The sequence below is a fragment of the Anarhichas minor genome, unplaced genomic scaffold, assembly GCF_050575085.1.
Source record: "Anarhichas minor isolate MPS153535 unplaced genomic scaffold, ASM5057508v1 ptg000136l, whole genome shotgun sequence".
NCBI classification, from domain to species: Eukaryota; Metazoa; Chordata; class Actinopteri; order Perciformes; family Anarhichadidae; genus Anarhichas; species Anarhichas minor.
In genome coordinates, this window is record NW_027466582.1 from 573,718 (window position 1) to 593,904 (window position 20,187).

Here is a 20,187-nt window from a genome sequence, read left to right on the forward strand (position 1 = left end):
TTATTAAAATGCCTTCCCCTCTAATGTGCAGGTAAGGACCCCTCGTCCCAGCCCGCTGCCAGAGCCACCTCTCGCTTTTTAAGTGAGCGCCTTCATTGAGACAAATTTAGCTCAATTAAAGCGCTTTACCTCTGCCAAGAGTGTTTCACACCATCGGAGCCGCTGCCTTTTTCAATCAGCAGACTCACCACTGATCCTATTACTGACTGCTGCTCCGTCAACATGACCTCCAACGTCCATGATGGAGGTCAAGCATTGTTTTCACTCCGTTTAACAAAACACGAGTAAACAAACAGACGGACAAATGAAATGTGCCTGAAAAATTAACAAAAAAACAGTAAAGGTGGTGTTTTGTCCAGCGAAATATCTCGACAACTATTGCATGGATCAATGAAATGGTTGTGCAGACAGTTCGTGTTCCCCAGAGGATGAAACTCACCGACTTTAGTGATCCGTTGACTTTCTCTAGCGCCACCATGAGGTTGATGTTTGTTTGTTTTTGGAGATTGAGACCATAAACTCATGTTTACAATGTTTACTGAGGTAATAAATCAAGAGAGAAGTAGAGTCATTTTCTCATAGACTTCTATACAACCAGAGGAGTCGCCCCCTGGTGGACACTAGAGAGAATGCAGCTTTAACACATTTAACACACTCTTCAGAACCGGAGATCGTCGCCTGGCTAGGACATGTTTCTTTTATGTACTTTCGCTGTGGTTCTTTATCTAATCAGATAAATAAGGATTTTTCCACCCAAAACAAACAAGAACAAAATGGCAACAATCACACGGTCCCCTTCAAGGTGCACCTGAACACATTCCCACAAAGACACATCACATTGCTTTTGTAAAAACTCAGCTGACGAGAAGTAAAAAATGAGAGTCTGTGTGTGTTCTTTTCACAGGAAGGATTCTTTTTAAAAGACGAACCCCGGCGGGTCTTTATTCCTGCGGCACAATGAGCAGAAACCGACTCAAAGAGGCTCAGATGTGAAGACATCCTGCGAGTCGCCGAGGACACATCCCGACCTTGGAGACACAAATTGCAGCATTATACCATGCGAGTTCCTGCTGAGCTTTTCATGTGTGGGCTAAAGGGATCAGCTAATCAGAGGGGCCATGTAGCCGCCGGCTTTGTTAGCATGAAAACTACAGTGTACAGTTTGAATGTGACGGACACGACGGGAGAAGAGATCCTGTTTTTCTCCCTGGACGAGCTCTTTTACTAAAACTTCTTAATAATCAGACGATACATATCTGAAGCTCCTGGTGTGTGAGCGTTCACACAAATCAACTCCTGGATGGCAGATTAAATGAGATTAAATGAGATTAAATGTTGTTTGAATACTTAAGCGAGAGCTGCTTTGTGTGAAATTCATCCTAAATTCACCAAAAGATAAGCCTTCATTTGCATATTTAAACGTAACATTTCAAAAAACTTGCAAGAAATAATTGTCTTGATGTAAATAATCAACAGAAGTCCAGAATAACTTTCCCCTAAATATCACAATAATATACTTTAAGATTGTGTAAAAGAAAAGGAAACACAAGAAAGAGAAAGTCATGAAGGCATCTCAGCAAAAAATATATGCATATGATAGAATGTCTTACTGCTGAGTTGTTTTCATGAATCCACTGAAGAGAATATAAAAACTAAAGAAAGAAGTGTGAGTCTGTCAGAAGGAGTTTTGAACTCTTCAGAGTGCAGAAGACACATCTCTAAAGTCATTCATCCAGATGTGAGCTGTTTTTATTATCTTTAACTGTCTTCGTGCTCTAAATCAGATAATTCGGGAGTCAGTATCTAAATCAGCTTTCTTCACTAAGTATGTAAATGCATTCAACAAATTGTATTTTGTTTTATTTTGTTGCCCTCACACCAGACGTGATGAATGCAAACAGACACAAGGAGGCTGAGAGCTGCTGTGAAGCTTCATACTGGTGAAAACCCACCAGGTGAGGGCGCTCTGCCTCTTCTTCTGCATGTTGGAGGAAATCATCAAAAAAGATCAGCTCACAAAGAAAACTGAGAAAAAGCTGCATGATTAGATTCTGTCTCCATCAGCTGTTTGCTGCTTTCAGGTCTGAAACTAAACACATTGAGGCTGATGTGTGTGTTTTTTTGGTGAAATTGATTTCCTAACAACAAGGTCTTTATTTAAAAAGAGTCTGCAGCGATCCGAAGACCAGAACACGTGAATTCAGTAACTGCATCCTCTGCAGACTCACATTCCTGAGCTGTAACACCTCATGAGAGAGAGAGAGAGAGAGAGAGAGAGAGAGAGAGAGTGATTTGCATCAGATTTCCCTCCACAAACACTGAACTGTCCTTTCGTCCTTTTTACCTGCAGCTCCAGCGTAAATGTTTATGGAAATGGCCCCGTTGGAACAGGCCAAGTGTTTTCCATCAGCAGCTCTTTGCAGTAATAACACTGCAGTGTTGATGTCAGACCCGCCCTGCCTGAAGAGGGGGAGGCTAATGGTCCTCTCTCCCTCCTCCCTCCTCTCCCCCCTCTGTATGAAGCAGAGAGATGAGGAGGTAAAAAAAATCTAATTCACCTTAAATGTGGTGCTGCAGGGTTGGGAAGCGAGAGGGCATCTGTTCAGAGAGGCCCCATTAAAGGAGCATTATGTAACATCAGACTGTGGCTGCTGAAGATACAAGGAAACGTGGAGTCTGAGGCTCACACACCAGTGGTTTGTTACATGGAAATCTAATAATTTTAATTATCGTTAGTATTAAGATATCAATCAATTGTCGTTCTTTGTGACTACATTTTTTATTGTGTTTTATTTTCATCTACCTATTTTCATATTCATATGTCTAATTGCTGAGCGTTTTAAATATATATATATATATATATATATTTTTTTTTTATGTATTTACTTGTAATGTGTTTGTGTGGATTTTGTATTACTATTATTATTATATTTATTTTGTATTTAATATAATTTTTATATACATTTTCATATTCGGGAGAGTTATTATGTGAAATGAATACATGTACAAACATTTTACTTAAGTAGCATTTTAAATACTTTCACATTACTTACAAGTATTTTTTTTTACATGCGGTGTTAGTACTTTTACTTAAAAGTAAATGAGCTCAACTTCCTTTACCACTCTACTGTACTTCAGAATGCTGCAGTACCGTCTATGGTCGTTGGGGTCGCTGTGGGCGCAGTTGCTTTTCTGGAATGCCCCGGATAAAGCCAACATGAACCGGAAGCACTACACAACGGCCATGGCCAGCAGCATGTAGCCGTAGCCGACTTCATTCACAACAAATATCGTGTATTAATTCTGCTATTTTAACTGTTTTTTTCAAGAGTTCACGTATTTATTTTTTTAATAAGCGGACAGATAAAATATTCTACCGGAGATGGGAGTCCCGGCGTTTTTCCGTTGGCTTAGCAGAAAATATGCGTCAATCATTGTGCATTGTGTTGAGGAGAAGGTAAGTGGTTAGCATGTTAGCTAGCAACTGAGACATGGTGCGTCAACGTTCGCGGGAAGATTTTAACATGTGATATCTTATTTCATATATATATATTTACTGATTACAGACGGTTATGCGTCTTCTCTGCCGTTAATGTTGTGTCGTCGATACATTTTTTTATTTTTCGAGGGTTTCTGTTCGTTAATAACGAAATGTAAAACACCGGAAGTGCGTGGACTTGTTGGAGAGATTGTAAACAAAACGGGGCGGTTGTTTATTCCTTCCGACTAGAAACAAAAACGTCTAAATATAGATTTTTTTTTAAACATATTGCACCATATAAAATCTACATTTAACCTTGAACGGTCAAAAATAATCTGTGCTTGTACTTCACTTGTATATTTATGTATTTAAATGAAAACCACGTGTCTCCAGATGTGTTGTTGAAGGTGTGTGATAAACTGAAGGATGAAGTGTTGCCAAAAAGTTTTCTGGGTAAAAACCTGTGTTGTCTTTTAAACAAAGTGTTTTGTTCCTGACTTGTTTTTATCTTCACAGGGTAAAGAATGTAATGGAGTTCGTGTTCCTGTCGATACGACCAAGCCGAACCCCAACGAGGTGGAATTCGACAACTTGTACTTGGACATGAACGGGATCATTCACCCGTGTACACATCCAGAGGACAAGTAGGACCCTTCTCTGTTCAGTCTGGACTTTTAAGACTCATTACACTTTCTGTTTGTGTTTTATTTTAGTGATTTATTGTTTTGTTTCTGAAGTCAAGGTTTGGTTTGACACTTTTCTCTCTAGTATGAAAAAAAGCACAACGTTTTACTGGAAAACTGTCCGTGTGATGATTTAACAGTCAAATGAGAACCTTTTTAAATATACTTTGACGATTGTGTTAGATTTGCTTTAGCAAATTTATATTGTAAATTGAATGTTTTGGACTGTTGGTCGGACAAATCAAGTGCAGTGAAGATGTCACCGTGGGCTTTAAATATATTTCTTGCTTTTGGGACATTAAGTAGACAAAAGGTGACCCGATTAATCTGACAGATTAAATCGATTCGACAGATTAAATGATATTGGGAAGAAATCTGTGTTTTCACTCCTAGATTGCATTCAGGGTGATTTAAGGGACTTTGAAGAGCTCAATTCAAGTATTTTATTCCTTTAATCAAACCTGGATGTTTGATTGTTGCAACAAAGGGTAGCTAAGATGGTAAAAGATGCAAATCTGAGTGTTTGTCGGTGGGATTTCTTCATATTTATAATAAGTTTTAAGTTATAGTCACACAACAGAAGTACTAAGCGGGAACTTTAAACCACTTTAAATGAGGTTTGGTATGACACCCCCACTCTTATAAGAACGGTATAGTTAAGTGATAAAAATAAAACCCTTCTCCCCTGCTCTCCACAGAGCCGCCCCTAAAAACGAGGACGAGATGATGGTCGCCATATTCGAGTACATCGACCGTCTGTTCAACATCGTGCGACCCCGGAGAGTTCTCTACATGGCCATCGATGGAGTGGTGAGTAGCGTACAGTCAGTTATTTTATCAGTTAGGTGTTTTTCAAATGGCTGAAAGGTCCGTCAGTTTGTCCAAAGCTTACTGTGAAGTTTACTCCTAGAACGTATTCTAATTCTTCTTTCTTATTCATAATAATGTATTGTTATTTGGACTAATGTGGGCAGAAAATTAGCTCTGATGACCAAGCTGAACTCAGCTGTTGTCCAGTAAACAATAACATCCTGTTTCACTCCACCAGGCTCCGCGGGCCAAGATGAACCAGCAGCGCTCTCGGCGGTTTCGCGCCTCCAAAGAAGGCGTGGAGCTGCTGGAGGAGAAGGATCGCATCCGGGAGGAGGTCATCGGGAGAGGTGTGTGTGACTGTGTGCGCGTGTGTGTGTGTGTGTGTGTGTGTGTGTGACTGACTGTGTGTGTGTGTGTGTGTGTGATGTTTTCAAATCCAGAGACTGTGTGTGTTGACTCGACCCTCTGATGGTAAAGAGATGTTTTCCTCCAGGACAGCTCAAAGCTTTAAAACACACCTGATGTGCTACTTTTGTTCCCGTTGGATGTCACAATTTGAACAAGAATCATCATATTCTGTCTCTTTTGGAATCTCTTTATTCAGTAATATTATGTTTAATGTATTTGAAGTATTTATACTTTGTCTGAGGAAGGAAACACGCCACATTTAACCTTTTGAATGTTAACCCTTCGTGCTCCATGTAACCTAACTTGTTCACTCCTCCACAGGAGGTTATCTTCCACCGGATGAGGTTAAAGAGAGATTTGACAGCAACTGTATCACTCCAGTAAGTCTTTTATACTTATGACTGGATATTTTAATGTCTTTTATCGCAGATTTTTACTTATTATGGTAATGTTTATTGTTGCATTTGGATTAATTAGTTTGTTTTTATGATTCAAACGTGGTTTATTTGTAAAAGAGGGTTCATGCTCCTCTGGGTTTTTTCCAGGCATACATATAGGTTAATATATTTATATTTATATTATACTACAGCAGAATTACAGCATTTGACTTCTTTTGTCTCCAGGGAACAGAGTTCATGGACAACCTGGCTCAGTGTCTTCGATACTACGTCGCAGACCGACTCAGCAATGATCCGGGATGGAAGAACATCACGGTGAGTAAAACCTTTAAAATACAGCCAGACACGTCTTTTTGTTTTGGACATTTTGTAGACATGCAGACTGATAGATTAATAAAGAAATAACACCGTTAAAATCGTTAAAACGTTTTAGTTTTCAGCTCTTGGCGGTCGACGATCACTAATCTTCATTAACTCTTTGTTGTCCAGGTCTTGCTGTCTGATGCCAGTGTTCCCGGTGAAGGAGAACACAAGATCATGGACTACATCAGGAGACAGAGAGGTACAGCTGACCCACATCCGTGTGTTCAAGTTTATAAAGAACATTTACTGTAGAAGGATTGATAATAAACAAAATGTTACTAAACAAACACCACAAAAAAGTCTGAAAAATGCTTCTGACATAAACAGAGTAAAAGTAAAAAACACACAAATCAACATCACACATTATTTATGTTGATAATCGTCTCAGATATTTTGTTGACTCACGTTTGTGATTCTCTTTTGCAGCTCAACCGAACCACGACCCCAACACACACCACTGCCTGTGTGGAGCTGATGGTAAGCCGTTACACTTCAGTCCAACGTGTAAAAGAAATAAAGAATAAGTTCAATAAAGACTAGTTAAATAATAAATATGTTTTATTTAACTCTGTTGTCGTGACTTAACACATTTTCTCTGTCTGACTGATCAGCTGATCTGATCATGCTGGGTCTGGCCACCCACGAGCCAAACTTCACCATCATCAGAGAGGAGTTCAAACCCAACAAACCTCGACCCTGTGCTCTCTGTGGACAGACGGGTCATGAGATCAAAGACTGTCAGGGGACGCCGAGAGAGAAGCAGGGACAGGTGAGGTTACAACGGAGGAAATGTGGTTACGTCACTGTGAAAGAAAGTGTTTTTATGGTCGTTTAAAGTTACTCTGGTGCTCAGAGACACTATTACTTTAGTCCACAGGAACCAACACAAACTTAAAGTTCCTCATAGTAGCTTTAAATACCAGAACTAAAGGGGGAAATTCATATTTTCCACTTTGTTTCTATGTGGTCAATTTTCCACGAGAGTTTGATTAGCAAACGTCTGGCTTTCTGTTAATCTGACATGAATTGTTTTTTTGTGTCAATGATACTTTTTCTGGTTTTAAATATATAAAAAAAATTCTTTAACCAGAAATTTGCCACAAATTAAACTTCATCTTTTTTTTTTTTCTCCGTCAGCACGATGAGTTTGCAGACTCGATGCCGGTGTCCGAGCAGGAGTTCATATTCATCAGGCTGTGTGTGCTGCGGGAGGTGAGATGTTCACCTACTTTGCTTCCTTTTTTTATTAAAGAAGTGATCGTCCTAACGTGGCTCCACAGGGTCTGTTGATGTCCACCTTACAGAATATTTTAGATGCTGCTCATACGACTCTACACAGTGTAGATTAAACATATTTGTCCATTATTTACATTTTACTGATCGAATAACTGGTCGTTGGGGGAATAAAAAGGCAACACGCGCTAATGCTAAATGAACGATAACGCTGATTCTTCCTCCCCTCCGGGTCTCAGTACCTGGCCCGAGAGCTGACGATGGCCAGCCTCCCGTTCCCCTTCGACTTCGAGAGGAGCATCGACGACTGGGTCTTCATGTGCTTCTTTGTTGGGAATGACTTCCTGCCGCACCTGCCGTCCTTAGAGATCAGGTGAGCTTCCGTCCAGCTGTTCTTTAATGAAAGCTTGTTTGAGTTTTAGAGGAAGTGGTAGCGCTGTTGTATCTGTTGGTCCTTTTTAAAAACCCAAAGCAGTTATCTCTGTTCAAGACCGTAGAAATGTACTCGTGCAGTTACAGATTGTTTCTATTCCGCCTACAGACTCGATAGTTCCAGAGTTTCTCAAGACTTGTGCTTTCTTTAAGCTTAAAAGAACCACGTTCACAGTCTGATGTCGTCCGTCTTTAGGCCGTGGTTACACCCGGCTGTGTTCACATATTGTGTGTCCACACTTGAGCGGATATATTTCATGGTGAACACACAAGTTCTTCACAATAAAAGTTCACCGTTACTTTATTTCAAAGCTTTTATTTTGAAGCAGTAACTTACAGAACTCGGGTCTCAGCGGTGCTCCTGGGTTTCCTCCTCTCTTCCTTTTTGTTTTAATCTTCCTCCGTGTGGGAGGAAGATTAAAAAGAAGACGTTTTGATAAATCGTCCTCACGCAAGAAGTAACTCAGGTTTCCACACATCTATAATATGCAGTGACGATGGGGCGATTGTGGCTAAGTGGATGGCAGGGCTGTCTTTCAATCAGAGGGTCGGCGGTTCGAACCCCGGCTCCGGCTCTGCTAGTCGCATGTCGATGTGTCCTTGAGCAAGACACTTAACCCCAAAATTGCTCCCGTAGTTGTGCCTACGGTGTAGACTCTGTGTGAATATACTCTGAATATAGACTCTGAATTGTAAGTCGCTTTGGATAAAAGCGTCTGCTAAATGACTGTAATGTGACGTTCCTGTTCCAGTCGACCCCGCCCTCTCAACCGCGTCCTGCCCTCTCATTGGCTGTAGCTCTCCGACGGGTCCAGATGTTTCCCCTGGTTGATATCTGGGATGTAACCCCACATTCACAGTGATTGCAATCCTGTCGTCAACTCACTTTAACCAGCTCAGACTTCTACTCTTCTTCTGCTTTGCTTTCGCCATTATTTTATTCGTACAAGGATACTATAGAGCTGTTTCCAGTCTGTTTCCAGAGTGTCTGAGAGCTGCAGCTAAATATCCTTAAACATCCTCACAGATCAGTATTTGTTGTCAGTGTATAATTTATATTTCTTTGTGTCTCTCAGAGAGGGAGCGATCGATCGACTGGTCAACATCTACAAAGACGTCGTGCACAAAACCGGAGTGAGTATCGCCACACGTTTCTGTGTCGTCGTGTGTTGTCCGGTTGGTGGATGAAGTGTGTTTTTAAAGCGGCTCCGGCGCTGTGTGTTCAGGGCTACCTGACAGAGAACGGCTACGTAGAATTGGAGCGGGTGGAGCTGATCATGCAGGCGGTGGGCGTGGCAGAGGACAACATCTTCAAGAAACGCAAAGAGGACGACGTAAGATTTCTGCAACTCGATTATCAGATAAAGTATAAAGTATTCATAAGAAGAGTATACAGTTCAGAGTGATGGAAACCAAACTTTAGTCTTCAACTTGTTTCTTTGTTCTCCAATAATGAAATCATACTTTTGCCAACGTTGGACTATTTTGAGTTCTTAGACGACAAGAACGTTTTGTCGATTGATCTCAACATACAGTGAAGTATTGGGCTCGTTTTGGCACCAAAACTTGAGGTTTAAATGATCTCCAGAGACTGAAACGAGACCGGTTCACCACAGTCGTGAACATTTCTATTCTAATCTGGATGAACTGCTTTCTGTGATCGACGTGTTGTCTTTCTGTCTTTAGGAAGGCTTCAAGAGGAGAATGAAAGACAAACGAAAGAGGATGAAGGTGAGTGAGGCAGAGAATGAGGAAGACGGTCGTGCTGCTTGTTGGTTTCATTAGCTGACTGATCTTAACTGATGAAAGTACTTTTATTAAGTGATATAAAACTGCAGCGTTGTGTGTTTTCCTCTTTTATCATCTTAACATTCTCACATATGAGCTGAAGTGTTTTCACGTTCTTCTTTCACGTCTTCTCGTTGTTGCTCGTTGGGTTTCTCCACACATCGTTTTCTCTGCTTGTTTCCATCCGTTGGTCATAAAGCAGCTTTAGATTCATCTCAACGAGTGTACTTTGGAGTACCGCAGAGGATACATGAGATCTTGTATAAAAGTTAATTTTAAAACAGATCTGTCATGTGTGATTCTTAAAATATTTATGCTATAATAAGTTCAGCAAAAAATGTAACTTTGATAAACCACATTTAATATTCAATATTCTCATTTTAATGCCGTCGTTAACTGAAGCAACAAACTGTTCTGTTGTGTTTCGCTCTCTTGTAGTTTTAAAACCTCTTAATCTCGGAGCCTATTTGTAGGTCTCTGCTCGAAAATGGCATAGCCCTACAAAACTGACCATAGTTCTGTAACTACAAGGTCGATTTTAATAATTTTTGTTGATATAATCAGATCACAACACGTGTGAGATTGTTTAGATGGGTAATATTGTGTATATGTTGCTGGTTAATATAGTAAATTAAGACATTACACAGCTCAAATTGAAAATAATCAGGCTCGCCTGGAAAAAAAGCACTTTCATTGATAAAAGGTTATTGAAATAATGCAGATAGCTCCCTAAAACTTTCCCAAATCATAGCACAACTGATCAGTAGTTATTGAATAAAGGTTAAAGTGGAATAAAGTGAAGAATAAGAGGCTTTAGTAGAGAGCGGTCAAGCGAGGTCATCATTTTCGAACCAGCTGTTGCAGCTCTTACATTGTACTTTTATATACTATATAACTATATATTTTACTTTTTTTATCACTCATATTATTCAATACATCCAAATACAGATACTAGGAATCATTTTGAGATTCATAACATCATCAGAGCCTGTTTTTGGCTGTCATCTATAGGATTTTCTCAGTTCATGTGTGTGTATGTGGCTGTATCTCAGCCTATCCTCGGTCGATTTCAGTAAATAAGCCTTCCTTCGACGCGTCAGAGTCTCAGGAAGGCCTCTGTCGAATTTGGTGTTGATCGACAAAAGTTTCAACCAACAAAGTTGCCAGAAGTGCCGCGTGTCCCCGGGCGTAAATTTCCGCTCGCAGGAAGTCTGACCACTCGCCCAAGCTGGCTTGACCGCTCTTATTCTGGAAACAGGTCGGAAGTAAACAGTATGCAGTTGGCAACAATGACTCCAGCTTTGAAACGGAAAATCTGCGACGTTATTGTCCTCATTTTTCATAAAACTTGGCCACATACCTACGATTTTTTTTGGCGGAGGGCAGCACGAAGGTACGTTTGACCACTCACAGCTGTCCAGTGTTCACACGGATCGGAAAACCGAAGTTAGTTACGTGTTTGGCCACGTGTGCTAATGCTATTAAATGCATTGCATGGCTTGGTAGCCGCTAGCATCAGGGTGCAAACATTGATTTGCGGTACTCATAACGCCGATTTCTGGCCAGGATTTCATGCTTTTATGCCACGATTTATATATGCTTATATGAGTAGCCTATAGTTGTGTTTGGAGTGTGTAAGAAGTGACTTATTTGATGGTGTTGCCCATACGTTGCTGTTTCATCCGGAAAAAAAACTGGCCGCATCCACACTACTGGCTAATAATCAGGCTATTTTCCGCATATGATTTTGAGGGGTTCTGAGCCAGAGAGCCCCCAAATATGGGGGTGTCGGGCTAAAGAGGTAGAGGAACCACTGATTGATATTTAACATTCGTCCTCTTTAAAACACTCACAAGATCAACTTATATTCAGTTACAGCTCTTTAAAGTACTGGTACTTTGACACGTACATCTTTAAGACTTTAAAAATAATCTTTAAAACTTTATTTGTACTGTTAAAAAAAAAAATCAGAAGAAATCAAAGGAAGAAATGCCAAAACATAGAAATGAAACTATATAAATTACAATTTAAATGGTAATTGATAAATGGTTAAAAGCTTCCTAGAATGTGTTTTAAAGTATATCTGATATGTGATATAGCTTCTGCAGAGTAAACCGTCTTATTATTATTATTATTATTATTATTATTATTATAATAATAATAATAATAATAATAATAATATTTTTTCCGCAGGCGGAGCAGCGAGGCCCCGCCCACCTGACCTCGGGCCAGTTTGCCCCTCAGGCTCTGGGGAGGAGAGACCGACCCGAGGCCGTCCAGAACGCCCGGCATCAGGCCTTCGACATGCGGATGCAGCACAACAAGGTACGACGGCTTCTCTGCAGCTCTGGAAGTCTGGGAAATGGAGTTCCAGATCTCCCAAAGTCAAACACAACTTTGTATTGTTTTGTTTTATTATAGTAACATTCTGTTTCGCTCATAGAGGTAGGTATCGGTTTGTAGTCTCTCCTATAGAAATAGAATCCTAGAATCTAATACAGAAGTAACATAAGAGGGTACAAACTACATGTAATATATGTTAGAGATGTGATGTCTTCAGAGTTCAGGAAAGGGAGGACATTTTCTTATCCAACATGGAGATGATGAAGTGTTTATTTTCATCCAGGATGCTGCTCAGTTCCTGAAGGCCTCCATAAAGAACGGTGGCAATGTAAGTTACATGCACATAAACAACATGACGAGTGTTGGTTTGATTCTCGTATGTTTATTAAATACAAACATATCTGACTTTGTCAGGCAGAGAACAGTTAAGTCAACATATATTAAAGAAGATAAAGATGGACACACTTTAATTAGAAGATTAGAATAATCCTCTGGTTCTCAGTGTTGATCATTAGGACATTATACATCAGGCATAGTTAGGGATATATTATTATATATATTAAAGGGATAGTTTAGTAGTGTGTGTGTGAGGTTCTCCTCCACAGTCAGGGTTCTATTACAGGAGATGAGTTTATAGAACAGAGGAGAACCAACACGGGAGCAAAGTAATGTTCTGCTGTGGACGTATTTTAAAGAGTCTCTCAGTTTAAGTGAACGCTGTATTTAGAACGTGTTCTCCTCTTTACCTCGCTGTCAGACACTGAAGCTGTTCTCTGTGATCTCTACAAACACACCAGACTCCATCCATAGAACACTGACTCTACCTCTCAGAGCACAGGAGCTGCTCTACTGCTCCTCCATCTGTTACTGAGTTTGTGTTGTTGACAGACTTTAAAGAGTTAATTCAGATTCACAATAACACAAACAAGCCGTGTCTACTGGAGGTAACACAGCGACTATAGATAAGAGCCTCAAACACTTCAAAACATCCAAACTATCCATTAAAGTCTCGCCCCGTCTTCACCGCACTGACTTCCTCTCTTTACAATCTGAATACGAGGCGTCGTGGAACACTTTGACTTCACAACCATCGGCCCTTCTTTGCTCTCCAGTGTTTTATTATTCGTCCGCATCAGAAAGAGTTTGACTGAGATCCACTCGAGGTGCCTCTTGGCTGCTGATTGTAGAACAACAAGAACAATCATTACAGTCGTGATGTTATCTCCTTTATCACCCAGTAGGGATCTAAAGATGATCTTTGCTGCAGCAAACTAGGAAAATCTGAATTCATATTGAAACGCTGTCACCTTCTAATAAAGTGTAGACGGTGGAGGTTGTATTGTCTGTTTTAAACATGGACGCTGCATCGTGCTTCAGTTCACGGTCATGTTCCCATTTAACGCGTCTCTGGAGCGGTTGGGTTTCCTGCCCACGTACAGCTTTAAATATAAATCGGCCAACAACAGGCGGCCATACATTAGCACATGAATGAAAGCAGCACAAAGGCTTCAGGGGAGAGGAAGGCTAAGTAGCTGTTTTATTATTGTAACAGACGGCGGTGCAGAGAGTTCATCTTTCACTCAGAGAAAAAGATTTTATAATCGTCCGGTAGTTTTTATGACGTGACGCCGCTGTTAAATACAATAGAGGCTCCTGAAAACTGCTCATTAATTCATCCATACTTCAATATTCTGCCTCTTCTCTATGTGGAGGAAATGTGGATTTTAAATAGTAGACATCGTCACAATAGTGCGATATTTAGAATAGGAAGCGGTTTATTGCAAAGTAAGATTGTACATATAAAGGACAGTCACACGTCTGCCAAATATAACATGTTTAACTGATTTAATGCATAAATCATTTGAGTCACTTTTCTTTTTTTTTCTTTTTTTTCTTTTTTTTAAACTGCCAAAACATTCACTGACTCCGGCTCCTCAGCTGTGAGGATTTACTGCTTTCCTTTGGTAGTTATCGGTCTTTAAAGTAACGATGCTTCGATAGGTTTGTATTTATTTTTTGTATATTCCAGTGACCGATCAGAATGATTAATTTTCCCCCAAAAATGTGTATTTATACAGTTTAAAAAAGAAATATAGATTTAAAGAAAACACACCGCGGAGTCATTTTACCCTCAAAGAAAAGACATCAACCAACAAACTATTTAACTATTTCATATCCAATTTAAACCGATAGTTAATGACGCTGATATCAGTAATGTAACACTTAGATCTTTGTTGTTGTTGTGGTTCTATAAATGTAATTCATGGTGCTGTTAATTCACACGCTGCTTCGCTTTGTGTGCAGCAAACTCGAGTCTTTTTGAAATGCTAAACGCCAACAAGTATGGATTGAAGCAGAATGTTTAGTTACGTAAGAACGTGTGACATCTTTACGTCTATCTTTCTATTAATAAACTTTGACTTTTGGACTTTACAACACGTAGTATGTGTTGGAAATATTTAGAATATTAGCGTAGCTTGATCTGTTTAAACACAATTAATAGATTTATTAACTGTCTGACACGCCCGACATCAAACCTACTGGCAGACATTTAAACATAATAAGATATGATATCATGTGTGTTGAGGCTGTTGCACTGATAACAACTAATGTATGAGACTTTTGATTTTTCTGATCTGTTTCTTTCTTCTTTTTTTCATGGGATTTTGTCGCCCTGTCCAGTCGTCTGCAGGGCCGAGCAGCGGCGCCGACAACAGGGGTGTGAAGAGGAAGGCTGAGGACAGCGACAGCGAGCCGGAGCCCGAAGACGTCGTCAGGTAAACCGGTGGAGGTCGTAGTGGAAGTAATGCTTAAATCTTTTAAAGACTTTCTTTTATCCTCTCCAAGGTCTGTCGGGTGTACTCGTGTAGCGTGGAAGCACATCTACTCTTTTAAAAGAGAACCTTCAAACTGCTGCTGCAGAACCAGAGAGATTGACTTTTTTAAATTTTATTCCGCACGTTGTTCTTTCTCGACCGTGAGACCTACGTTGCTCACAATGCAACTCGACCTCACAGAATACTGGAGTAGACATAAAACCAGACGGTTCTTTAGTGAAGTCAAAGCTTCATGTGTTAAAGCTGCATTCTCTCTTGTGTCCACCAGGGGGCGACTCCTCTGGTTGTATAGAAGTCTATGAGAAAATGACTCTACTTCTCTCTTGATTTATTACCTCAGTAAACATTGTAAACATGAGTTTATGGTCTCAATCTCTAGTTTCAAGTCTTCTTCAATACAGCATGATGTTCATTTAGTACATTATGGTCCATTTAGAGTCAAACAGACCATAAAGCAGGGGATGCTTTAGGGCGGGGCTACACGGTGATTGACAGGTCTCTACCAGAGACGTATACGGCGTCTCTACGTCACTCCTCATCAGTCCAGATATGGTTAATAAGCAGTTTACATACAGAATAAATATCCACAGCCGACCGAGTGCCTGTAGTTCATAAAATGCCTTTTTAAAATGAATCTTCACAGACCTGCAAAGATGGCGTTAACGAACTCAACCGGAGAAAATCACTCAGTAATGCCACCGTGCTGTAACACACACACGCGCACACACAGCTCCCACACACACACACACACACACACACACACACACGCAGCTCCCACTTCCCTCTGCACGTGATTAATATGGAAAGCAGGAATATTCCAGTAAATTCCTCTGTGACGCTCTCGTCAAAGCTGCTAAATCCATCGGGCTAAATTGGTATTCATGGAGGCTTTCCTCTCAGGAGCCGAGGCTCCACCACACAGATGCTCGGATCGGCCCTGATTACGTGTGCAGAACGAAGTCAAAGCCATTAAACTATTCCAGCAGCAGCGTTGTGTTTTTTTGGTTCAACCTATAGATGAACAGAGCAGCATTTTAATAAGCAAATGCATCGTTTAGGTACATTTTGCTCTACAAACATGCGATCGTCTCGTCCAGTACTCGCATACGCTCGCTGTAATGTGTTTATATTTCACGGTCACAGTCAATAGAAGCGATGTTAAAGCCACGGCATCCAGACGGCTGACTCCAAAGAGAGTTTATCGATATTATGATGCAAAAAGAGGAGAATACGGTTTGTCTGTATGACAGCCGTGCTGCATTTTGGCATCAGTGTAAGTGGAAACCATTAAAAACACTGAAAGGGTTAATCCAGATTTGAACCCTGAATTTGCCAAATTCAAGTCGTTTGGCGCGAAGTTGTCGACGTCATGACCAGTGTTGGGATGTAACTAAGTACATTTACTACAGTGAGTACTTTAAAACTGAACTTGAGTATTTCTACTTAATGCTTCTTTATACTTCAGCTACATTTGTCTGATAACTGAAGTTACTTCGCAGATTTTTGATACCCAGCAGTTTATAAAGTAATTAAAATAAGCTCCACCTTTTTCATCAGCTGCAACATTAAAGCAATGAACACATTAATGCATCAATAATTATAATACAATTAGAGAATGCATATTCTTCTGGGTACTTTTGGCACTTTAAAGGCAACAGTTTTGTTTGTTTTTTGAATCATTCATGTCATTATTCTGCACTAAAGACATGTTCTAGTTCCCTCTACTTCTAGTCAAAAAATCTAAACCACAGAGGGTTAATGCAGTAATACTGTATCACTGAAGAGTATTATATACTATATAAACACATGTGCATGTGTGCTTTAGGTTGTGGGAGGACGGCTGGAAGCAGAGATACTACAAGACTAAGTTTGATGTGGACGTGAGTGATGAGGACTTCAGGAAGAAGGTGGTCCGGTCCTACGTGGAGGGTCTCTGCTGGGTGCTGCGCTACTACTACCAGGTAACGCTCTGATCTCTAGAGTACTACCAGGTAACGCTCTGATCTCTAGAGTACTACCAGGTAACGCTCTGATCTCTATAGTACTACCAGGTAACGCTCTGATCTCTATAGTACTACCAGGTAACGCTCTGATCTCTAGAGTACTACCAGGTAACGCTCTGATCTCTAGAGTACTACCAGGTAACGCTCTGATCTCTAGAGTACTACCAGGTAACGCTCTGATCTCTATAGTACTACCAGGTAACGCTCTGATCTCTATAGTACTACCAGGTAACGCTCTGATCTCTAGAGTACTTCCAGGTAACGCTCTGATCTCTATAGTACTACCAGGTAACGCTCTGATCTCTAGAGTACTACCAGGTAACGCTCTGATCTCTAGAGTACTACCAGGTAACGCTCTGATCTCTAGAGTACTTCCAGGTAACGCTCTGATCTCTATAGTACTACCAGGTAACGCTCTGATCTCTAGAGTACTACCAGGTAACGCTCTGATCTCTATAGTACTACCAGGTAACGCTCTGATCTCTAGAGTACTTCCAGGTAACGCTCTGATCTCTATAGTACTACCAGGTAACGCTCTGATCTCTAGAGTACTACCAGGTAACGCTCTGATCTCTAGAGTACTACCAGGTAACGCTCTGATCTCTAGAGTACTACCAGGTAACGCTCTGATCAAAGTGTTTTCCAGAGTGACTAAATGTGTTGCAACAGCAGATAAACACCTGAGAAGTTAACAACTTAAAGCCATAAATAAAAATCACATTTGAGTGATGAAATATAATGAAAGCAGCTACTGTAAAGGTTTCAGCATCCTGTCATTAAAATGTCAGTTTGACGAGGAGCTCGACCTCAAAATAAATCTCAGAGATTCAAAAACGTGCTGCAAAGGTTTCGGTCTCAAGTTTGAATTTTTTAACCAAATTGTGTTTTGATAACCGATCATCTCGGATGAAGAGAACTCGTAACGGACGTCCAGCGTTTTGTTGAAAGTCAAGAACTCCTCACCGTCGAGTGTCCACAAACAAACCTCGGCACCGCAGAGACGTCGGCGCCTCCACTTTATTGTTTGCAGTGTGATTATACACTAAATCTTCTTCTATTGTTGTAAAATATTGATCTTTATCTCTAAAATGAAGCGATCAGCTGCGGAGCCCTCTTCAGCGGAGCCGGGGGGGATTTGTTCGTGGGCTGATTGTGAGCTGTCTATATGCACGCTCTGTGTTGACTCCACATGTCGGCCCATCCAAAGCCCCTCTCATGGGGGCCCTTCTGCATGAATTCATTAGTGGGGAGGGGGGGGGTCCTCGGTGGACGGGCGGGACGTGTCTGCTCTCCGCAGCCGCACATTCACGGTTCGCTCTGCAGCAGCAGAGTTTATGCTCGCGCATATTTCCCAAATACTGAAGAGTCGCACTTTTATTCTTGAGGTGTGAAACCTTAATGGAGGCGGTGTTTTCCTGAGCGGATATTTAATGCGGTGCGGAGACCGACGCCCCTTTTTTAAACAATAAGACTTCAAATTAGAGCAGTTTTCTAATCGCGACTAATCTGGATTTTTAGTAAAATGATCCAATATTAATTCTTAAAGTCCCAATATCAGCCCTGTGTGTCTGCCTCGTCTCTGTGAATGTGTGTTACGTGTTGGCTGTGGTGTCTCGATATGAAGAGCACACTCTTATTGTCCTTTGTTGCATTATTTTGGTCTTTTTAATTTATTATTAGATCCTCCTAATTAATACTAATGACGTCAAACACAACAGCCCTGAAATACAATCTGCCTTCATGGAGGTTGTGAAGTTTGTTCATCTAAAACAATTAAGGTTGAATAATTCAAAATCATTTAATGGAAAAGGGACTTCTTGTAGAAACGGGAGATCAATAAGTCTTGAATCGGCAACTTGCATACAACTAAATAATAATGAGAATATTTTTTAATTTGACAGTCGATTCTTGTATAAAATAATCTGATATTTATTGTGGTAATTTAACGCGGTTCATTAGTTTTAATTATTTAATTTCAGCGAGTTGTAGTTTTTTTTTTTTACTATTTGATTTAAATGAAACTAGTGCTTAATTAATCGGTTAGTTAATTAGAATTAATCGCCGACTGTTTAATAATCGATTTGTCATAAATCAGCTGTTTCTCTTTGTGTTTTGGACGTCTCTTTGGCCGTCACATCGCATCGACTAAACCATCGATCTTAATAACGATCACATTAACTAATAATAAAAGTGTTTAGCTGCATTATTTATTCTTCATTGTTGTGGTTTGTAGTCCAACGAAGGTCACAAATGTCCTCGAGCCAAAACATTTTGTCACATTACCATAAATGATCCGTGCGCTTTATTTTTGAGGGTGCAGAGTGGATCGCCCTCTGGCTTTTATGACGGTAAAGTCTCCGTTTTATCACGTGAATGAGCGTCTTTAGTGATGGAGTGCGGCTGAGATTGGTGGATTTATCACCGCGGGGTTTCCTCAGAGGTGCATTGTGGGACATGAAGGTTGTTCTCTGGTGCCACACGGGTTTGTTCAGGAGGGATGAGTTCCATTTCTCTTCTTCTTTGCTCCCAAAAACATCTAAAACAACACAGCTGAGGAGAATTACTGTAGCGATGCGAGAGCCTCTCATGTTGAGGATTCTCTCTCCAGCTTCACGGCTCAGTCTGTAGTTAAAACTGTTGGACGTTGAAGTTTGTAGACGTGAATCTGCCTTTCAGTTTTTAAAAACGCTCTGGTCTGATCAGGGTTCCGCTCTGTGGAGGTTCTTTAAATGTCAGCGTTGGTCTGCTCAGATTGGATTTTAAGCTTTGTGCTGCAGCAGAACTTTTAAAGGAAAAAGGGCAAAGAGAAGCTTTTTCTTTTCTACTTCCTGGTCGCCTTAAGTTTTGTTTTTCCCTAATTTTGTCAGTCGTGACTTCGCTCTTAACACTTAAAATGTTATTAAATCCAACAGAAAATGAGTTTGTGATTAATCATTAAGTCTTTAATCAAACTTGGAGGTTAGAGATATTCTCACATTCAAATATACTCTGAAAAAAAGCTTAATTTAAACAAAGTCATCTGGTGTTTTATATGTACGATCACACAAGAAATGGTGCAAACCGGCGTTAGCTTAGCATTAAATAATCCTGATCATAACATACTATTAATTAAGTAAATATAAACAAAGTGAAAATATGCATTCATTGCTGTGGGTATAACATAATTCTGTAAACTTTATTGTTTGTGACACAAAGGGAAGAGAACCAACTGTCGGTTGTCAGGCGGATATTAAATCAAACAGAAGTTTACATTGATTAATCATAATTAAATACTAACGCCAAACGTTCTCTGCAGGATTCAAACAAAGTCTTGAAAGTTTGGTTCATGTTTTAAGGTTACGAATATGCTTAGATTTAAATATACTCCCTGATTTTCAACGTAATCTGGTTGTTTGTTCTCTACAA

At 40.3% G+C, this 20,187-nt stretch overlaps 1 protein-coding gene across 6 annotated transcripts in view; it reads left to right on the plus strand.

Annotated features, from left to right (window-relative positions):
• The first annotated feature begins 3,238 nt into the window (after positions 1–3,238).
• Positions 3,239–20,187, plus strand: part of xrn2 (5'-3' exoribonuclease 2) — a 36,246-nt gene continuing 19,297 nt past the window's right edge. For 5 of the 6 annotated variants that reach the window (XR_012951517.1, XR_012951519.1, XM_076083679.1 and 2 more), the window contains exons 1-18: positions 3,239–3,457; positions 3,998–4,125; positions 4,863–4,974; positions 5,213–5,324; positions 5,707–5,765; positions 6,009–6,098; positions 6,273–6,345; positions 6,573–6,623; positions 6,758–6,915; positions 7,284–7,358; positions 7,619–7,752; positions 8,888–8,945; positions 9,038–9,145; positions 9,498–9,542; positions 11,793–11,924; positions 12,226–12,270; positions 14,625–14,719; positions 16,605–16,740. Coding sequence is in view for 3 of the 6 variants with exons in the window: in XM_076083679.1 (XP_075939794.1) it covers positions 3,383–3,457; positions 3,998–4,125; positions 4,863–4,974; positions 5,213–5,324; positions 5,707–5,765; positions 6,009–6,098; positions 6,273–6,345; positions 6,573–6,623; positions 6,758–6,915; positions 7,284–7,358; positions 7,619–7,752; positions 8,888–8,945; positions 9,038–9,145; positions 9,498–9,542; positions 11,793–11,924; positions 12,226–12,270; positions 14,625–14,719; positions 16,605–16,740 (1,686 nt within the window). In the remaining 3 variants the exon portion in view is untranslated. The remainder of the gene's footprint in view (positions 3,458–3,997; positions 4,126–4,862; positions 4,975–5,212; positions 5,325–5,706; positions 5,766–6,008; positions 6,099–6,272; positions 6,346–6,572; positions 6,624–6,757; positions 6,916–7,283; positions 7,359–7,618; positions 7,753–8,887; positions 8,946–9,037; positions 9,146–9,497; positions 9,543–11,792; positions 11,925–12,225; positions 12,271–14,624; positions 14,720–16,604; positions 16,741–20,187) is intronic. The other variant, XR_012951518.1, reaches the window with a different exon arrangement.